General features: G+C 51.6%; 1 protein-coding gene across 2 annotated transcripts in view; it reads right to left on the minus strand.

Annotated features, from left to right (window-relative positions):
• The window catches only part of AP2A1 (adaptor related protein complex 2 subunit alpha 1), a 40242-nt gene that overhangs the window by 17280 nt on the left and 4245 nt on the right, over positions 1-18717 (minus strand). For both annotated transcript variants that reach the window (XM_055369897.2, XM_055369896.2), the window contains exons 2-4: positions 8227-8295; positions 7963-8105; positions 7332-7525 (exon numbers count right to left, since the gene is read on the minus strand). In XM_055369897.2, the coding sequence (XP_055225872.1) occupies positions 7332-7525; positions 7963-8105; positions 8227-8295 (406 nt within the window). The remainder of the gene's footprint in view (positions 1-7331; positions 7526-7962; positions 8106-8226; positions 8296-18717) is intronic.

The following is an 18717-nucleotide window of genomic DNA, read 5'->3' on the forward strand; positions in this document are numbered from 1 at the left end:
AGCTCCTAGCACAGCAAAGAGCATGGAGCATGATGTTGTTCTAGAAGAGGCTCCCAGGGGAGCACCTTCTGGGGTCAGACACGCCTGCCTGAGGTTGTGACTGTGGGGCACAGCTGGGGGTAAGCCACTGACCCTCTCTAATGGGCTGTTTCCCCTTCAGGAAAATGAGGAGCCTTGTCGGCTTTGGGGACAAAGAAATAAGATGGTGGGCCAGGCATGGTGGCTTACACCTGTAATCCCAACACTTTGGGAGGCTGAGGCAGGTGGATCACTTGAGGCCAGGTGTTTGAGACCGGCCTGGCCAACATGGTAAAACCCTGTCTCTACAAAAAAAAAAAAAAAGGCCAGGCACAGTGGCTCACACCTATAATCCCAGCACTTTGGGATGCTGAGGCAGGTGGATCACCTGAGGTCAGGGGTTTGAGACCAGCCTGGCCAACATGGTGAAACCCCATCTCTACTAAAAATACAAAAATTAGCTGGGCATGGTGGCGCGTGCCTGAAATCCCAGCTACTCGGGAGGCTGGGGCAGGAGAATCGCTTGAACCTGGGAGGCAGAGGTTGCAGTGAGCTGAGATCTCACCACTGCACTTCAACCTGGGAGACAGAGTGAGACTCCGTCTCAAAAAAAAACAGAAATGAGACTGTGTGGCACATGGCCATAGCCTTGAGTACGAGGAGGTGCTGGGAGCTGTCAAGACTGGCCCAGCCGTGGCCTATCAGTAAAGGGTTTCCCAGAAAGCACAGCAAAGGACACAGGGGAGAAGTCCTCAGAGGGGAGACCCACACGAGTCAAAGGCCTGTGGCAGCACGTCTCACTGGCTGTGCAGCCACCCAGCAGGTGGCTGCTGCCGTCATCCAGGCAGATACTCGCCCGACTGACGCCTGTCGCTACGGCCTCCTAAAGTGCTGGGAACCCTCCTGTGCTGCAGCTGGAGGCGGACACAGGGACAGGCCCTCTGGAGAGGCTCTGGGCTTCCTCTGTCTAGAAAGGCCACTGCTGTGTGTGAAGCAGACCAAGACCAGCAGTGCTGCCCCCAGACGCCCACCCTACAGAAACGTTCACTGCCCAGTGGTCATCAAGTTAGAACCAGAAACCAGCAAGAAGCCTGGCCACAGACGATGCTCCATTTGTGACGGCACTTTCCCACCTCCGTCATAGCGCGCATCTCCCGAGCCCTGACTCCAGGCCACTTTCCCATCTCCGTCACGGCACACATCTCCCGAGCCCTGACTCCGGGTCACTTGCCCCCCCGCCGTCATGGCGCGCATCTCCCGAGCCCTGACTCCAGGCCACTTTCCCATCTCCGTCACGGCACGCATCTCCCGAGCCCTGACTCCGGGTCACTTGCCCCCCGCCGTCATGGCGCACATCTCCCAAGCCACAACGTATCTCCCGAGCCCTGACTCTGGGCCACTTTCCCATCTCCATCACGGCGCGCATCTCCCGAGCCCTGACTCTGGGCCACCTTCCCATCTCCGTCATGGCGCGCATCTCCTGAGCCACAATGCATCTCCCGAGCCACAGCGCATCTCCCGAGTCCTGACTCTGGGCCAAACTCTGCTCTAAGTGTTCCCGCACAGCTCGCTCGCTCCCCACCACAGCCCTCTAAGGACGCGGATTCTATCATCTCCATTTACAGATAAGGATACCACACAAAGGAATAAGAGCTATTTATCAACTTGGTTAAGTGGAATAAGGGCTATGGTGCTACTTAGGAAAATGTTAAACTACACAATATCAAGCTGCATATTCAAGTATAAAAAATAAAACCACAAGTCAGGCGCGGTGGCTCACGCCTGTAATCTCAGCACTTTGGGAAGCTGAGGCCACAGAGGATCACTTGAGCTCAGGAGTTCAAGACTAGCCTGGGTAATATAGTGAGACCCTGTCTCTATAAAAAATTCAAATATTAGCCAGGCGTGGTGGCTTGTGCCTGTAGTCCCGGCTGCTGGAGTGGCTGACGTGGGAGGATCACCTGAGCCTGGGAGGTCAGGGCTGCAGTGAGCTATGATCATGCCACTGCACTCCAGCCTGGGCAGCAGAGTGAGACTCTATCTCAAGCAAATCACGGATATGCACCACAATGTGGATGAACCTGAAAAACATCTTGTTGAGTGGAAGAAGCCAGACACAGAAGGCCACCTACTGTGCGGTTCCATTTCTATGAAATGTCCACATTAGGCAAATCCGTGACAGAAAGCAGATTGGTGGCAGCCAGGGGCTGGGAGGAAGAGGGAATGGGGAGGGACTGCTAATAGGTACAGAGTCTTTTTTTGGAGCGATGAGTGTTCTGCAATTAGGTGGTAGTGGTTGTTGCACAGCATCATCAATATACTAGAAACCACTGAACTGAACACCTTCAAATGGTTAAAATGACCAGGCGCAGAGGCTCACGCCTGTAATTCTAGCACTTTGGGAGGCTGAGGCAGACAGATCAATAGAGGTCAAGAGTTTGAGACCAGTCTGGCCAACATGGCAAACCTCGTCTCTACTAGAAAAAAAAAAAATAGCCAGGTGTGGTGGCACACACCTGTAATCCCAGCTATTCAGGAGGCTGAGACAAGAGAATTGCTTGAACTTGGGAGGCAGAGGTTGCAGTGAGCCAAGATTGCACCACTGCACTCCAGCCTGGGCGACAGAGAGAGACTGCCTCAAAAAAAAAAAAAAAAAAAAAAAAAAAAAAAAAAAAAAGCCTAGATGGGAGTGGTGGCTCACACCTGTAATCCCAACACTTTGGGAGGCTGAGGCAGGAGGATTGCTTGAGCTCTGGAGTTCAAGACCAGCCTGGAGCCTGGGCAACATAGCAAAACCCCATCTCTACAAAAAAAAAAAAAAAAAAAATACAAAAATTAGCCAGGCATGGTGGTGCACGCCTATAATCACAGCTACTCAGGGGGCTGAGGTGGGAAGATCGCTTGAGCCCAGGAGTCGGAGGTTGCAGTGAGCCAAGACTGTGCCACTGCACTCCAGCCTGGGCAACAGGGCAAGACCCTGTCTCCAAAAAATAAAAAGTTAAATGAAAGTCTACCTACAAAATAAAGTTCCTCCGTGCCCCAGTCATTGTTGAGGCCAAGTTTCCAGTGTGGAAGGGGCAGCCTAGAGCCAGACAGCCCCACCCTGGCCCCTTGACCCTGGCAGAGCACCACCCCTCGGCATCCACTCCAGGGACAATGTCATCTGCACCCACACATGTTGGCCATGCTGGCCTCCCTCTCAGTCCTCAAAGTGCCCAGTTCTTCCCTCTTCAGGGTGGCTTGTAACCTCTGTCTCCCCCAAGCTGATGCTGATTGCCTGTCCTTGTCCTAAAGAAACTGCTGGCAGCATTTGCGACTGGCCCTCCCTCCTCCATCAAAGTTCTCAGCGTTCTGAGTCATGGCCTGATCCTGATTTTCCTCCCACACCCCTGATCATGACTCCCATCCCCCCTGCCAGAGCGTAACACGCTGGGCTGCACCAGGGCCACTCAAGGGCCCAGCTTTTGGGAATTCCCAGTTAACACCTGCCCTCAGGGGCTTCACCCGGCCCGAGCTTAACTGCCATCAATCCCCATGCTGTCAGATACAACAGCCCCCAGAGCACTGGAACTGCAGCGAGTCCAAATTGAGAGACGCCCGCAACGCCGCATTCCAAAGACTTAGCACCAAACACAGATGTCAAATAAAATAGCTCGTGAATAATTTTTATGCTGATTCAGTGTCAAAGTGATAATATTTTGTGTGGATCAGGTTAAACTGAAATATTAAATACTAGAAAACAGAAAAACACCTATGTGGCTTGCATTATATTTTTTTTTAGACAGGGTGTCACTGTCACTTAGGCATGATCACAGCTCACTGCAGCCTGGGCCCCTTCACTGCACCCTGGGCCTCTTGAGCTCAAGCAATCCTCCCATCTCAGTCACTCGAGTAGCTGGGATTACAGGCACACATGTTTGTATTTTGCTTTTTGTTTGTTTGTTTTTTGTTGAGATGGAGTCTCATTCTGTCACTCGGGCTGGAGTGCAGTGGTGCAATCTCGGCTCACTGCAACCTCTGCCCCCTGGGTTTATGCGATTCTCCTGCCTCAGCCTCCTGAGTAGCTGGGACTACAGGTGTGCACCACTGCACCCCACTAATTTTTTTTTTTTTTTTTTGAGATGGAGTCTCGCTCTGTCACCCAGGCTGGAGTGCAGTGGCACAATCTCCACTCACTGCAACCTCCGCCTCCTGGGTTCAAGCAATTCTCCTGCCTAAGCCTCCCAAGTAGCTGGGATTACAGGTGCCCGCCATCACACCTGACTAATTTTTGTATTTTTAGTAGAGACGGGGCTCCACCATGTTGGCCAAGCTGTTCTCGAACTCCTGACCTCAAGTGATCTGCCCACCTTGGCCTCCCAAGGTGCTGGGATTACAGGTGTGAGCTGCCGTGCCTGGCCTGTATTTTGCATTATATTTTTATTGGACGGTGCCGATCTCTCTCAAATCTCTCTCCCTCCCGCCCTGACTCCCTGCAATCCAACTTCCTCCCCAGAGTCCTACTCAGATGTCTAATACACATCTCAAATTCAGCATGACCAAACCACACTCAGGTTCTGCCCTCTCTGACCCATTTTCCTATGGCCTTTGTCACATTGCTGAAAGGTCTGCCATCATTCACTCACCTGTTCAACGTCCCCACCTCATCCTAGCACAGCACATATAATCCATCGACTCTACTCCCGAAACATGCCCTTCTCATAACCACATGACCGCCACAGCCCTGGTCCAAGCCACCGCGAGCTCTGACCTGGACCTGGTGACAGATGCCTGGCTGGTCTTGCTGCCCCACAGTCACCCCCTATAGTCTGTACTTTTGCTTATGATTTCCTGGCCTATTTGAATCTGGGGATCAGCCTCTTTCATCCATTCTGGAATATTTTCAATCATTATCTCTCTTCGAACACTGCCTATGTCACGATCTCTCCCTACAACTCTAAATGGCAATTCTGTTAGACGTTCTCTGTCTTCCATGAGTCTTTGTCTCTTTCCTAAAATCCCCATCGCTTTGTCTTCTTTGGGCTGCATTTTGATGTCTTTCTTCAGTTCTACTGCCAGGTCACTAATTCTGGCTTTGGCTGTGCCTACTCTGCTAACTAAATTCAGACACCTAATTTTTAATGTTTTAAACATTTATTTGTTTTTTGGGTTTTTTTGTTTGTTTGTTTAGACAGGGTCTTACTCTGTCACCCAGGTTAGAGTGCAGTGATGAGATCACAGCTCACTGCAGCCTCATCCTCCCAGGCTCAAGCAATCCTCCTGCCTCAGCCTCCTGGATGGACTACCCAGGCACACAGCACCCCACCCGGCTAATATTTTAGTTTCTGTGGCAATAGGGTCTCACTATGTTGCTGATCTTGAACTTCCGGCCTCAAGTGATCCTCCCACCTCAACCTCCCAAAGTGCCTGGATTATAGGTGTGAGCCACTACTGTGCCTGGCAATTTTTGACTATTTCAATTATATTTTCAAATCTGCTTAAACTTTACTCATATTTTAAAATGCTTCTCTTATTTATTGAAACATATGAAATATACTTCTTTTACATTCTGTATAATTCCAATTCCAAAGTTATTTTCTGTTTTCTTTTTCTTTTTTTTTTTTTTGAGACAGAGTCTTGCTCTGTCACCCAGGCTAGAGTGCAGTGGCACGATCTCAGCTCACTGCAACCTCTGCCTCCCGGGTTCAAGTGATTCTCCTGTCCTGCCTCAGCCTCCAGAGGAGCTGGGATTACAGGCATGCGCCACCACACCTGGCTAATTTTTGTATTTTTAGTAGACATATGGTTTCGCCATGTTGGCCAGGCTGGTCTCGAACTCCTGACCTCAGGTGATCTGCCTCCCTCAGCCTCCCAAAGTGCTGGGATTACAGGCGTGAGCACCACGCCCGGCCTTCTGTTTTATTTCTGCTGGTTCTCCCTCATGGTGTCTTGTGTCGTGTGTTTAGAGATTTTTGGCTGTGAGCTACTCATATCACTTGGAGCTTTATCTGTGGATATCACTGAAGCTTGTGGTGAAAATGGGCTTCCTCAGAAAAGACTCGTGTTTGCTTCTGTGAAGCACTAGGGAACCTCCAGTTTCCATCACTTTAAACTAAAGGTTGACTTAGGGGCTTTTGGACTACCCAGATAGGGTAAAGTCAGGCTGAAAACCAGTCTGAGGGCTGCTCCGTGCCAACGTTTCAGACAGGTAATTTTCCTCATAGTCCCCAAGGGGGTTTATTTCTAGGTCACTCTCACTTTGAAGTACAGCCTTCGAGAACTTCTCGGACAAGCTTTGTCTTCTGTTCCCAGAGGCTGCAGGGCCCCAAAACCGATACTCGGGTTCACCCAGTTCAGCAAATGCCTTCTAAGCAAATGCTGGTTCCAGCACGCGGCTCATCTGCTTGGGTGCCCGGCTTCTCTTAGCTTGTGGCCTGTGTGCTCCTCATTTTCTGGCTACCTCATGAATCCATTAAATAATATTATCTTTCCTCTTTTATCCAATATTGACAGTTAGGTTTCAGGGAGAACATGAGTCAGGTATCTAGTTGACCACACTGCCAGAAATAGAAGTCTCACCTGTGTGCACACCAAGCTGGAGTACACTGGCGCAATCACAACTCATTGCAGCCTCGGCCTCCCCAGCTCAGGAGATCCTCCCACCTCAGCTTCCCGAGTAGCTGGGACTATAGATGCACGCCACCACGCCCTGGCAATTTTTGGTATTTTTAGTAGAGATTGGGATTTTGCCATGTTGCCCAGGCTGGTCTCGAACTCCTAGACTCAAGCAATCTACCTGCCTCAGCCTCCCCAAATGCAGCGATTACATGAGCCATCGCACCTGGCAAATTCTACACTTCATCCTGCAATTCTTCCATCACCATTTGTCTCCTGCTCCAGACCATGAACACAGGAGGGCAATGACCGTGTCCATCTCTGGACAATACAACATCCCCAGCAAGCAGCACAGTGCCTGGCACATAGTATGTGCTCAGTAAATGTTTGGTGAATGAATGGAGAAGATGAGGAAGCTCTGGAGGGCCGTCACCCACATAGCATAGTTATCCCTCTTATCGTAGGTGTTAGAATTCTGCAGTTCAGAAACACCCCACTGGCTTTGTGGGGAAGCAGCCTCACACCATCAAGTCAGCTTCGTATCACGGGAAGAGACAAGTATGGGGCTGCCACCGGAACCACTGGGTCCCCAGCCCAGCGTTAGCCCACATCCCGGCTGGGAGACCTTGGGCAGGCGACAGAGCCTCTCTGAGCCTCACACTTGGCTGGGACTCATCACCCCCACACCCCCCACTGCCAACGGGTCCCCAGTACCTTACCCGGCCACCAGGATGCGGGGGATGTCAGCGGCAAAGGCCTCACCCATCTCCCGGCTGCCCACGTTGGCGATGCAGTGCAGGGCCAGGCACATGAAGGTGGGGTTGCGGCTGGCCAGGTCATTCTTGATGGCGTTGTTGATGAGGCGGATCAGCTCCGAGTTCGAGTTCACCAGCACAGAAATGAACAGGTAACCCTGTGGGGAGGAAGGTCGTGGATGGCTAGGAGCCTTGTGACTGAGTGGCCCCAGATCCAACCCTCAGACCCAGGAGTCCAGGCCCCAGATTCAACCCTCAGACCCAGGAGTCCAGGCCCCCAGGCCCCTCCTCCCTCAGACCCACAAGTCTAGGCCCCGGATTCAACCCTCAGACCCAGGAGTCCAGGCCCCCAGGCCCCTCCTCCCTCAGACCCACGAGTCCAGGCCCCAGATTCAACCCTCAGACCCAGGAGTCTGGGCTTCCAGCCCTCCTCCCTCAGACTGGGGAGTCCAGACCCCCAGCCCCCTCCTCCCTCAGACCCAGCAGTCCAGAGCCCCAGACCCCCTCCTCCCTCATACCCAGGAGTCCAGACCTCCAGCCCCCTCCCCCGCAGACCCAGGAGTCCAGGCCCTGGCACGCCCCTCTCCAGACTCACTATTTGCTTCTCTGTGTATTTATTGGAACTCAACAGATTCACAGCCTCCATGTGCCCAAAGTCAATGTCATGGCCAAGCAGGAAGATGAAAAGCAGTTTACACACATATTTTTTCTTACTGTAGCCATCCAAGGCTTTGTCTCCTAGGGCAGAGGAAGGAGGAAAGGGGAGCCAGAAATAAGGAAGGGTCACAGGATAGGTCACAGGAGCCCCAGCTCCCAGTCCCCTCCTCCCTCAGAACCAGAAGTTGGGCCCCCAGCCTACCTTTGAACTTGGAGCGGATGTTGGCCAGTTCCTTGTTGATTCTCTTAATTTCCGCCTCTTTGCTCTTACCTGGGAGAGGAGGAGGAGGGTAGGCAGTGAGGGGTCTGGGGAGTCAGCCACCTGCCCTCTCTTTCCTAGGCGCGGCCCCACTCAGCAGGAAGGGCAGATCCTCTCTGCCCCCAAGCCCTGGGGCTCAGGACAGGCCAGGACCCCTTCTCTGGCTGGGAGTTTCAAAGAGGGAAGAACCACCGCTGGCTGAGCCCCACAGCACAGAGCACACACCCTTGGGCTGTCCCTGACTTCCTCTCTCCTTCCTCCTCCCACGGTGGCCCCTGATCTGTGGGGCTCCTCAGGGCCCCAGTCACGCTCCCTGAGAGCTCCTGTCCCCACTCCCCACATGCGATGAACATGTGATGAATGAATGAATGAATAAAGAGCTTGGCTGGCCGCAGGGTGCTCACCCCTACCACTGAGCTCACTGCCTCTTCTCCCAGTTCTCAATCCCATGAAGGTCCCACTGTCCACCCAGTCACCAGGTCAGACCCTTGGGTGCTGTCCTCACCCCCTTTGTCCCCACAGCCATGGCTTTGTCCTCTCCCGCGTGGCCTGTCCCCACTGCCTCCTGTCCTCTGGCTGCCAACCTCTGGGACATTCTTACACCTCTGACAGGACCTGCTTGTGGGATAAGCACAGAAAGCCTCCCCTGATCCTGCAGGCCAGATCTCTGCTTCCTCCGTGCTCCTCAATGCCCTACAGCACCCCCTTCAGAGCACAATCCAACTGGATGCTCTCGGCTGCCCTCTCTGCTTCTCCTGTCCCTGTTCCACTCACCCCAGACTTCATCCCTCCCTTGACAGGTTCTACCGTTCCCTCTTCTCCTCCAAACAGAACCTGGACATCCTCACGCCAATCGGGCTACTGCCTCGTCCTTTTTATTTTTGAGACAGGGTCTTAGACTGTCGCCCAGGCTGCAGTGCAGTGGTGCAATCGTAGCTCACTGTGACCTTAAACTCCTGGGATCCAGCGATCCTCCCACCTCAGCCTCCCAAAATGCTGGGATTACAGGTATGAGCCACTGTGCCCAGCCGCCTCCTCCTAACTTGACCTTCAGAACATGTCTTGAGCACCTCCACGATGACCACTTCATCCAGATCCCATGCTCGCTCACTCGGGTCAGTGAAGCAGCCTCCCCTCTGGCCTTCTTGCCTCCCTCGTGTTTCCATATCCCGGGCTCTGTGATGCCAGCTGGGGGTGCTCCACTCCACGGCCCATCAAGCCCTCTGCCCCTGTCACAGCCACCCTGCCGGTATCACCCCTCAGACCCCTACTGTCCATCCAGGCCCCCTGGCCTCCATTTTGCTCCGGGAACACGCACATCCTCTTGCCTCGAGGGCCTTCACACAAGCTGTGCCCTCTTCCTGGGGCCACCCCTCCCCTGTCATCTTCCCATCATTTGGGTCTCGGCTCCTGCCACCTCTGAAAGGCCGTTCCGTTTCACTTCCTTAAAGTCAATTCTTTATTATTCTGCTTAAAGAGTTATTTTTCAAGAAGTCCTCTCTGGTACATTTCACCATGTCACAATTTTATTTCTCTCCACTGTCGAACTTCCTCCCACTTCAGACTGTAAGCATCAGGAGGGAGCTCCTAGAGCAGTGCCCTGCATACAGCAGGTGCTCTATAAATGTCTAGTTATCGAAGGGGCAGAGATCTGCTCTGACCCACATCCTTCAGGGCGTAGTCCCCAGCAGGGTGGGGTGTGCATTCAACGAATGAATCAATGACTGAGAAAGCAAGTATATGTGCCATCCTTCTCTCTAGAAATCCTGTCTTGTCCCTGCTCCCAACTTCTATGGAAGCTCCCATAAGCCTCACTTCAGGTATCACCTCCTCCAGGAAGCCCCTCTGATTAGCACCTCCTGATCAGTGCTAACGGGACCCTAGCGCTGCACCATCCGATATAGCAGTTGCCAGCCAGTGGCTCCTGAGATCCTGAAATGTGGCCATTCCAAACCGAGAGGGGCTGTCAACAGCAAACATACACGGGATTTAGAAGACAGTGTGGAGAAAAAATGTAAAATATTTCAGTAAAAATTATAGGGGCTAGGCGTGGTGGCTCACGCATGTAATCCCAGCACTTTGGGAGGCCAAGGCAGGAGGATGGCTTGAGCCCAGGAGTTGGAGACCAGCCTGGACAACATAGTGAGAACTTGTGTGTCAACTAAATAAAACAATACAAATTATAAAGTATTGATCACATGCTGAAATAATAATTTGGGTGTACTGGGTTATAGAGACATATTATTAAAATTAATTTTGCCTGTTTCTGTTTTTTTTTTTTTTTTGTAGCCCAGGCTGGAGTGCAGTGGTGCGATCTCGGCTCATTGCAACCTCTGCCTCCTGGGTTCAGTGATTCTTGTGCTTCAGCCTCCGAAGTCGCTGGGACTACAGGCGCCTGCCACCCACCCCTAGCTAATTTTTTGTATTTTTAGTAGAGATGGGGTTTCAGCATGTTAGCCAGCATGGTCTCAATCTCCTGACCTCGTGATCCGCCCACCTCGGCCTCTCAAAGTGTTGGGATTACAGGAGTGAGCCACTGCGCCCGGCCCTAATTTTTTTTTTTTTTTTTTTTTGTAGCAATGAGGTCTTACTATGTTGCCCAGGCTGATCTCGAACTCCTGACTTCAAGTGATCCACCTGCCTCAGCCACCCAAAGTGCTGGGATTACAGGTATGAGCCACCATGCCTGGCCTATATATATATATGGTTTTGTCATAAATACGTATATATACATATGCATACCATAAATATAGTATATATAAAGAGTATACACATATTTAAAGAATATGTGTTACTTAAATATATATATTACTTAATTTAAATAATATGTATTATTTCAATACAGTCCTGCCCCGCATATCAACATTTCAGTCAACAACAAACCGCACACACTGCAGTGGTTCCATATGATTCTAATGCCTTATTTCGACTGTTCCTTTTCTATGTTTACATGCACAAATACTTACTGAGTCACGGTTGCCTACAGGACAGTCCCATGCTGTGCAGGTTTTTTTGTTTTATTTTGAGATGCAGTTTCGCTCTTGTCGCCCAGGCTGGAGAGCAATGGCGTGATCTCAGCTCACTGCAACCTCCGCCTCCTGGGTTCAAGTGATTCTCCTACCTCAGCCTCCTGAGTAGCTGGGATTACAGGCATGCGTCACCACACCCAGCTAATTAGTGTATTTTTAGTAGAGACGAGGTTTCACCACGTTGGCCAGGCTGGTCTCAAACTCCTGACCTCAAGTGATCCGCCTGCCTCAGCTTCCCAAAGTGCTGGGATTACAGGTGTAAGCCACCGTGCCGGGCCACTGTGCAGGTTTATAGCCCAGCAGCAACAAGCTGGGCCACAGAGCCTCAGTGAGTGGTGGGCTATACCATCTCGATGTGTGTAAGCACACTCCAGGATGTTCACACCACGACAAAACCACCTAACGATGCATTTCTCAGAACATATCCCCATCGTTAAGTAATACACGAGTGTATTCATTCAATTGTACTTCAAATGATTTAAATATATACACAAATATGTGCATGTATATGTATTCTTTAAACATTCTTTAAAGTTAAAGAAATATATATCATATGTACTTATATATTTATATTTACGTATTTCTTTAACTAGTATTCATTAAAAGAAATACATATTATTATATCTATAATATATAGATTTCCTCTCTTTTTCTTGAGACAGGGTCTCACTCTTTCACTGAGGTTGGAATGCAATGGTTTGATCTCAGCTCACTGCAGTCTTGGCCCCTTGGGCTCAAGTGACCCTCCCATCTCAGCCTCCCAGGTAGCTGGGACTGTGAGGTGCGCCACCACACTCAACTAATTTTTTTTCTATTTTTTGTAGAGATAGGGTTTTGCCATGTTGCCCAGGGTGGTCTCAACTCCTCCGCCCACCTCAGCCTCCCGAAGTGCTGGGATTATAGGCATGGGCCACCGCTCACTGCCAGGAAATCTCTTTTTTTTTTTTTTGTGATGGAGTCTCGCTTTGTCGCCCAGGCTGGAGTGCAGTGGCACCATCTCTGCTCACTTCAAGCTCTGCCTCCCAGGTTCACGCCATTCTCCTGCCTCAGCCTCCCAAGTAGCTGGGGCTACAGGCGCCCGCCACCATGCCTGGCTAATTTTTTGTATATTTAGTAGAGATGGGGTTTCACCATGTTAGCTAGGATGGTCTCAATCTCCTGACCTGGTGATCCGCCCGCCTCAGCCTCCCAAAGTGCTGCGATTACAGGCGTTAGCCACCGCGCCAGGCTGGAAATCTCTTTTTAAAGTATTATTTAAATTGTATTTAAAATGTATTTACACATATATGCAAATATGCATATATATGTATATTTTTCTTTAAATAGGCTTTATTTTTACTTTTTTTCTTGAGACAGAGTCTCGCTCTGTCACCCAGGCTACAGTGCAATGGCACCATCTTGGCTCACTGCAACCTCCACCTCCCAGGTTCAAGCGATTCTCCTACCTCAGCCTCCCGAGCAGTTGGGATTACAGGCACCCACCACCACACCCGGCTATTTTTTTTTTTTCCGCATTTTTAGTAGAGACAGGGTTTCACCATGTTGACCAGACTGGTTCTGAACTTCTGACCTCAAGTGATCCACCCACCTCAGCCTCCCAAAGTAAAGTGCTAGGATTACAGGCATGAGCCACTGCACCTGGCCTTTAAATAGGCTTTAAATGGTCCACATCTATTTGATGCTATCTTCTGCATAACTGGTATAATTTGCTATAAAAAAAGGAATTCAGAAAGAGAAGAAAAGCTCTCGGTCTTCAAAATAGGAGCAGTTGTGGCCCCAAAGGGAGGGCTCTGGCAGAGGCCCAGCTCTGCAAAGATCTAAAGGCCCGTGATGGCCAGGGAGCCCAGGGATACTGTATGGGTGCTACTGGGGTGGCGCCTGGGGAAAGGGCTGAGGCAGCTCTGACAGACCAGGATCATGGAAAGGATGACCCGGCATTCAGGGCCAGCAACAGGGGGAATGAGCTCACTGTCACAGGAGGCAAGCAAGCCTGTGAGGGAGTTTTAAAGGGATTCTCTCATTCACAATGGGATTTCTGGGGCCAGGCTTAAGGATGAGTCACATCTACCCTGCTCTCGAGGCATCCCTGGATTGGAGTGGTGGCAGACAGGGACAGTGGCAAGTATTCTGAAAGAGGTATACACATTTCGGGGCTGAGAGGCTAAAATGAGAATGGCGCAGGGGACGGGGAAGGCTTCTCTGCACACAGCTGCTGGGATCTGAGGATCAAAAGATGAGGCTGAAATGGACCAGGCAGAAACAAGGGGAGGCACGCTCCAGGCAGGAGGACCAGCAGGTGCAATGGCCTGGAGGTAGGACAGCATGAGGCAAGGCAGGCGGACGGTGATGAAAGAGGCACAGAGTCTGAGGATGCGGGCGGCGGGGGGGCGGGTGGAGAAGAGCACAGCAGGTGGGGCCAGACCACGCAGCCTCTCCAGAGTTTCCTGAGGTGCTGGGGGGGGCCATGGGAGGGGCAGGCCGTGCTCCGTCCAGTGGCTGTTGCCGTGAGGGGTGTTCGGGTGCGAAGGCGGCCAACATCTTGCTCCAGGCAGAGTAAGGCAGAGTCCCGGGAAGTGCTGACGGGGTGAGGGAGCTGCCTTACCTTGGGGCTTCTGGTTAGGGGAGATAACGCCTTCCCTAAACATGTAAGCCCCAGATCAGGGTGGGTCTGTTACTACCAGCAAAGGCATCCTGTCAAACCTGGGCCCTGCCCTGGAGGGACTAATGTGCATTTATGAAGGTAACACAGGCATTACCCAGCATCTCACCGCAAAGGCCTTCAGAGCCTTCTAGACCAAGGACATTTCCTCTACAGAGACCGAGACCCGATGTGCTTCCTGTACAAGCCCCAGCAGCCCTGAATCCTCAGAAAGCCTTCTGAAGGCTGGGTGAAATGCCTCCCGCCTCTAATCCCAGCACTTTGGGAGGCTGAGACAGGCAGATCACTTGAGCCCAGGAATCTGAGACCAGCCTGGGTAACACAGGCTCACACCTGTAATCCCAGCACTTTGGGAGGCCGAGGCAGGTGGATCACTTGAGGTCAGGAGTTTGGGACCAGCCTGGCCAACATGGCAAAATCCCATATCTACTAAAAATACAAAAATTAGCCGGGCATGGTGGTGCATGCCTATAGTCCCAGCTACTAGGGAGGCTGAGGCAGGAGAATCGCTTGAACCTGGGAGGTAGAGGTTGCAGTGAGCTGAGATCCTGACACTGCACTCAGCCTGGGCCATACAGCAAGACTCCATCTCAAAAAACATTGATTACACACTGAAATAATAGTTTGGATATACTAAAGAAAATATATTAAAATGAATTTCACTGGTTATTTTGCTTTTTTAAAAAATATATGGAGACAGGGTCTTGCTGTATTGTCCAGGCTGGAGTGTGGTGGTGCGATCTTGACTCATTGCAACCTCGACCTCCTGGGCTCAAGCGATCGTCCCATCTCAGCCTCCGAAGAAGCTAGGACTACAGGTGCATGCCACCATGCGTGGCTAATTTTAAAAGTTTTTTTTGTGGCGGGGAGAGACAGGATCTTGTTGCCTAGGCTGTTCTCAAACTCCTGGGCTCAACCAAACTGCCCGCCTCGGCCCCACAAAGTGCTGGGATTACAGGCGTGAGCTGCCATGCTCAGCCTGTTTTGCTTTTTTTTTTTTTTTTGAGACAGAGTCTCTCTCTGTCACCCAGGCTGGAGTGCAGTGGCACAATCTCGGCTCACTGCAACCTCCACCTCCTGGGTTCAAGCGATTCTCCTGCCTCAGCCTCCCGAGTGGCTAGGACTACAGGTGTCCCACGAGGCCCAGCTAATTTGTGTATTTTTAGTAGAGACGGAGTTTCACTATGTTGGCCAGGCTGGTCTCAAACTCCTGACCTCGTGATCTGCCTGCCTCGGCCTCCCAAAGTGCTGGGATTACAGGCGTGAGCCACCATACCCGGCCCCTGTTTTGCTTTTGCAATGTGGCAAGAAAATTTCAACATATGCCGGGCGTGGACAGAGCAAGACTCCGTCTCAAAAAAAGAAAAAAAAAAGAAAATTTCAACATATATATGGCTTGCATTTTGGTGCTGGGTTACACCACTCATATTCTCAAGGTCATCACTATTCCTGGGTGATGAAAATATATTCTTCGTAAATAACAAAATCAAACCTTCTCATTCTCCTGGTCAGCCCCCCTGCTCAGTGGGGCAAACTATTTGGGCCACCAAGACCCTGCCTGAGTTGCCTCCTTACATATTAAGGGTTTGCATGTTCATTTCCTCCTGGATCGGAACACCAGTGCCATGAGGCCAGGGACGTACGGCTGCTTCAGTCCCCACAGTGTTCCCAGGGCCCAGGGCAGCCTGGCACAGGGGAGATGTTGAATGCGGATTTGTGGACCAAAGCCATCACACAATAACCAGCTGGAAACGGGTGGGGCTGGGGCTCAGGCCTGCATCTGTCCCGCTCTTAAGGGATACCAAATTGAAATCTGTTTGACTTCCTGTGCTCTTCACAGAGGCCAGAGGGATCATGTGAAGACCTGAGTCAGACCCCAGCACTCCTCCAAACCCCTCCATGGCTCCCAGCAGGTTCGAAGTAAAAGTAAAGTTCTCACTGCAGCCCACAAGGGCCTGCACCATCTACCCTGTTCCCTCTCTGGCCGGTTCTCCTGTCCTCTCTCCAAGGCAGGAGCTGCCCTCTCCTCCTCCTTTTCTAAGTCCCTGCTCCACTACAAGCACAATCCTGCCTCAGGGCCTTTGCACAGGCAGCTCCCTCTTCCAGAGTCATGCATGCACCATTCCCCCACTTAATTAGATTCTCTGCTCCAATGCCACCTTTTCAGCGACACTCTCTGACCAGCCTATATAAGAGCGTCATCCTTAACTCCATCCCCAAGCCCTTTCCTTGCCTCATTTTCCATCAACACCTACTCCCACCTGTCTGGCCCCCAAAATATTCACCTGTGTAGTGGACCATCTCCTCTCTAGAACGTGAGCACCCTAGGGCAGGAACTTCTGCTCACTGCTGTAGCCCCATCACCTAGAACAGTGCCTGGCACCCAGCTGGAACTCAAGAAAGACTGGTTCCATCATTCATTCATTAATTCATTCATTCATTCAACTGGCAATCATCTCCTGAGGCCTCCCATGGGCTAGAACCTACAGAGGACAAAGCTGGAGTGAGACCCAGGGCCTGGGCTCGATGTCACCACTGCAGTGGATCACCATTTGGAGTGGGATGTGCTCTGATGGAAGAGCTCAGGGCAGTGTGCAGCCAGCACCCCACTCCCATTGGCTCACTCGTCCAACTCTCCTAAGGCCCACTGCAGCCAGACTCTGCCTAGATAGGAGGCAGCCCCAGCCCTTGGTCCCTGTGAGATAATACTTCTGCTGTATTCCTGCTGCAGACAGGAGGACAGAACACGCCCTCGGGCTGGGCCCAGCCTCAACCTCTCCCCCTCCTTATCTGCAGAATTTGCCCTCCCTGCCCTCCTTAGAGCCTGCCTTTCACCTTCTAGACCCTTCCCCCTAGCCCCACTGTGCCCTTCAGATCCTCCTGCAGGCTGGCTCCACACTCTTCCCTCTGCTGCTCTCTGAGCCCTGCCTCTCCCCACCTCTCCTCCGCATCCCTCCGCCCTTCTCTTCCCTCGCTCCTGCTTGAAACCTTCGCCAGAGCTCTCAGGACAAACACGGACCTAGCCTCTGCCCACTCCCCAGCGTCAGATCCCATCCCTCTCTGCACCAGCCACACAGCCCTTTTCTCAGGGTCTCACTGGGGCATCAGGGCCTTTTTTTGTTTCCAGAAAGAATTCTTGGGCCGGGCGCGGTGGCTCACGCCTGTAATCCCAGCACTTTGGGAGGCCGAGACGGGCGGATCACGAGGTCAGGAGATCGAGATCATCCTGGCTAACACAGTGAAACCCCATCTCTACTAAAAAAAAAATACAAAAAATTAGCCGGGCGTGTTGGCGGGCGCCTGTAGTCCCAGCTACTCCAGAGGCTGAGGCGGGAGAATGGCATGAACCCGGGAGGCAGAACTTGCAGTGAGCCGAGATCGCACCACCGCACTCCAGCCTGGGGGACAGAGCGAGACTCCGTCTCCAAAAAAAAAAAAAAAAAAAAAAAGAATTCTTGAAAATAGAGAAGGGGGCCAGGCACAGAGGCTCACTCCTGTAATCCCAGCACTTTGGGAGGCCAAGGTAGGCAGATGACTTGAGCCCAGGAATTTGAGACCAGCACGGGCAACATAATAAAAACCCATCTCCGTGAACCCGGGAGGTGGAGCTTGCAGTGAGCGGAGATCGCGCCACTGCACTCCAGCCTGGGCGACAGAGCGAGACTCCATCTGAAAAAAAAAAAAAAAAAAAAAAAAAACTCTATGAAAAATACAAAAAAATTTGCTGGGCATGATGGCATGCGCCTATAGTCCCAGCTACTTAGGAGGCTGAGGCGGGAGGATAGCTTGATCCCAGGAGGAGGAGGTTGCAGCGAGCTGAGATCGCGCCACTGTACTCCAGCCTGGATGACAGAGCCAGACTCTGTCAAAAAAAAAAAAAGAGACAGGGTCTTGCTATGTTGCGGAGGCTGGTCTCAAAATCCTGGCCTCAAGCAATCCTTCCGCCTCCACCTCCTGAGTAGCTGGGACTAGATAGAGATGCCCGCCATGGCGCCCACAAGTCAGGACCTTTGCACTTGCCCCGCCTCTGCCTTCACAGCTCTTCTCACTGCCCTCAGCCTAGGTAACTCCCCTACTTCCTGCCCACACAGCTCCAAAGGTCTCTTGTGAAGCAAAGCCAGGCCGCAGCTCGCTGACCACACAGAACCCCCATTCTCTCAACACCATGGCCCTCTTCCTCACTGGGCTTAGGACAGCTGCAAATTCTTTCCCCATTTAAAAAAAAATTTGAGATACGGCCGGGCGCGGTGGCTCACACCTGTAATCTCAGCATTTTGGAAGGCTGAAGCAGGCAGATCACTCGAGATCAGGAGTTCGAGACCAGCCTGGCCAACATGGTGAAACCCTGTCTCTACTAAAAATACAAAAATCAGCGGGGCATAGTGGCGGGCGCCTATAATCCCAGCTGCTCGGGAGGCTGAGGCAGGAGAATCGCTTGAACCCGGGAAATGGAGGGTGCAGTGAGCCAAGATCGCGCCATTTTTGTGACTCTGTCACAAAAAAAAAAGAGATACAATTCACATACCATAAAATTGACCCTTTTACAGTGAACAATTCAGTGTTCTTTAGTACATTCATGATGTTGTGCAACCATTACTACTATCGAATTCCAGGACATTTCTTTCTTTCTTTCTTTCTTTTTTTTTTTTTTAAGAGATGAGGTTTCACTATGTGGCCCGGGCTGGATTCGAACTCCTGGGTTCAAATGATCCTCCTACCTCAGTCTCCCAAGTAGCTGGGACTACA

This window comes from Gorilla gorilla, chromosome 20 (assembly GCF_029281585.2).
Source record: "Gorilla gorilla gorilla isolate KB3781 chromosome 20, NHGRI_mGorGor1-v2.1_pri, whole genome shotgun sequence".
Classification (NCBI taxonomy): Eukaryota; Metazoa; Chordata; class Mammalia; order Primates; family Hominidae; genus Gorilla; species Gorilla gorilla.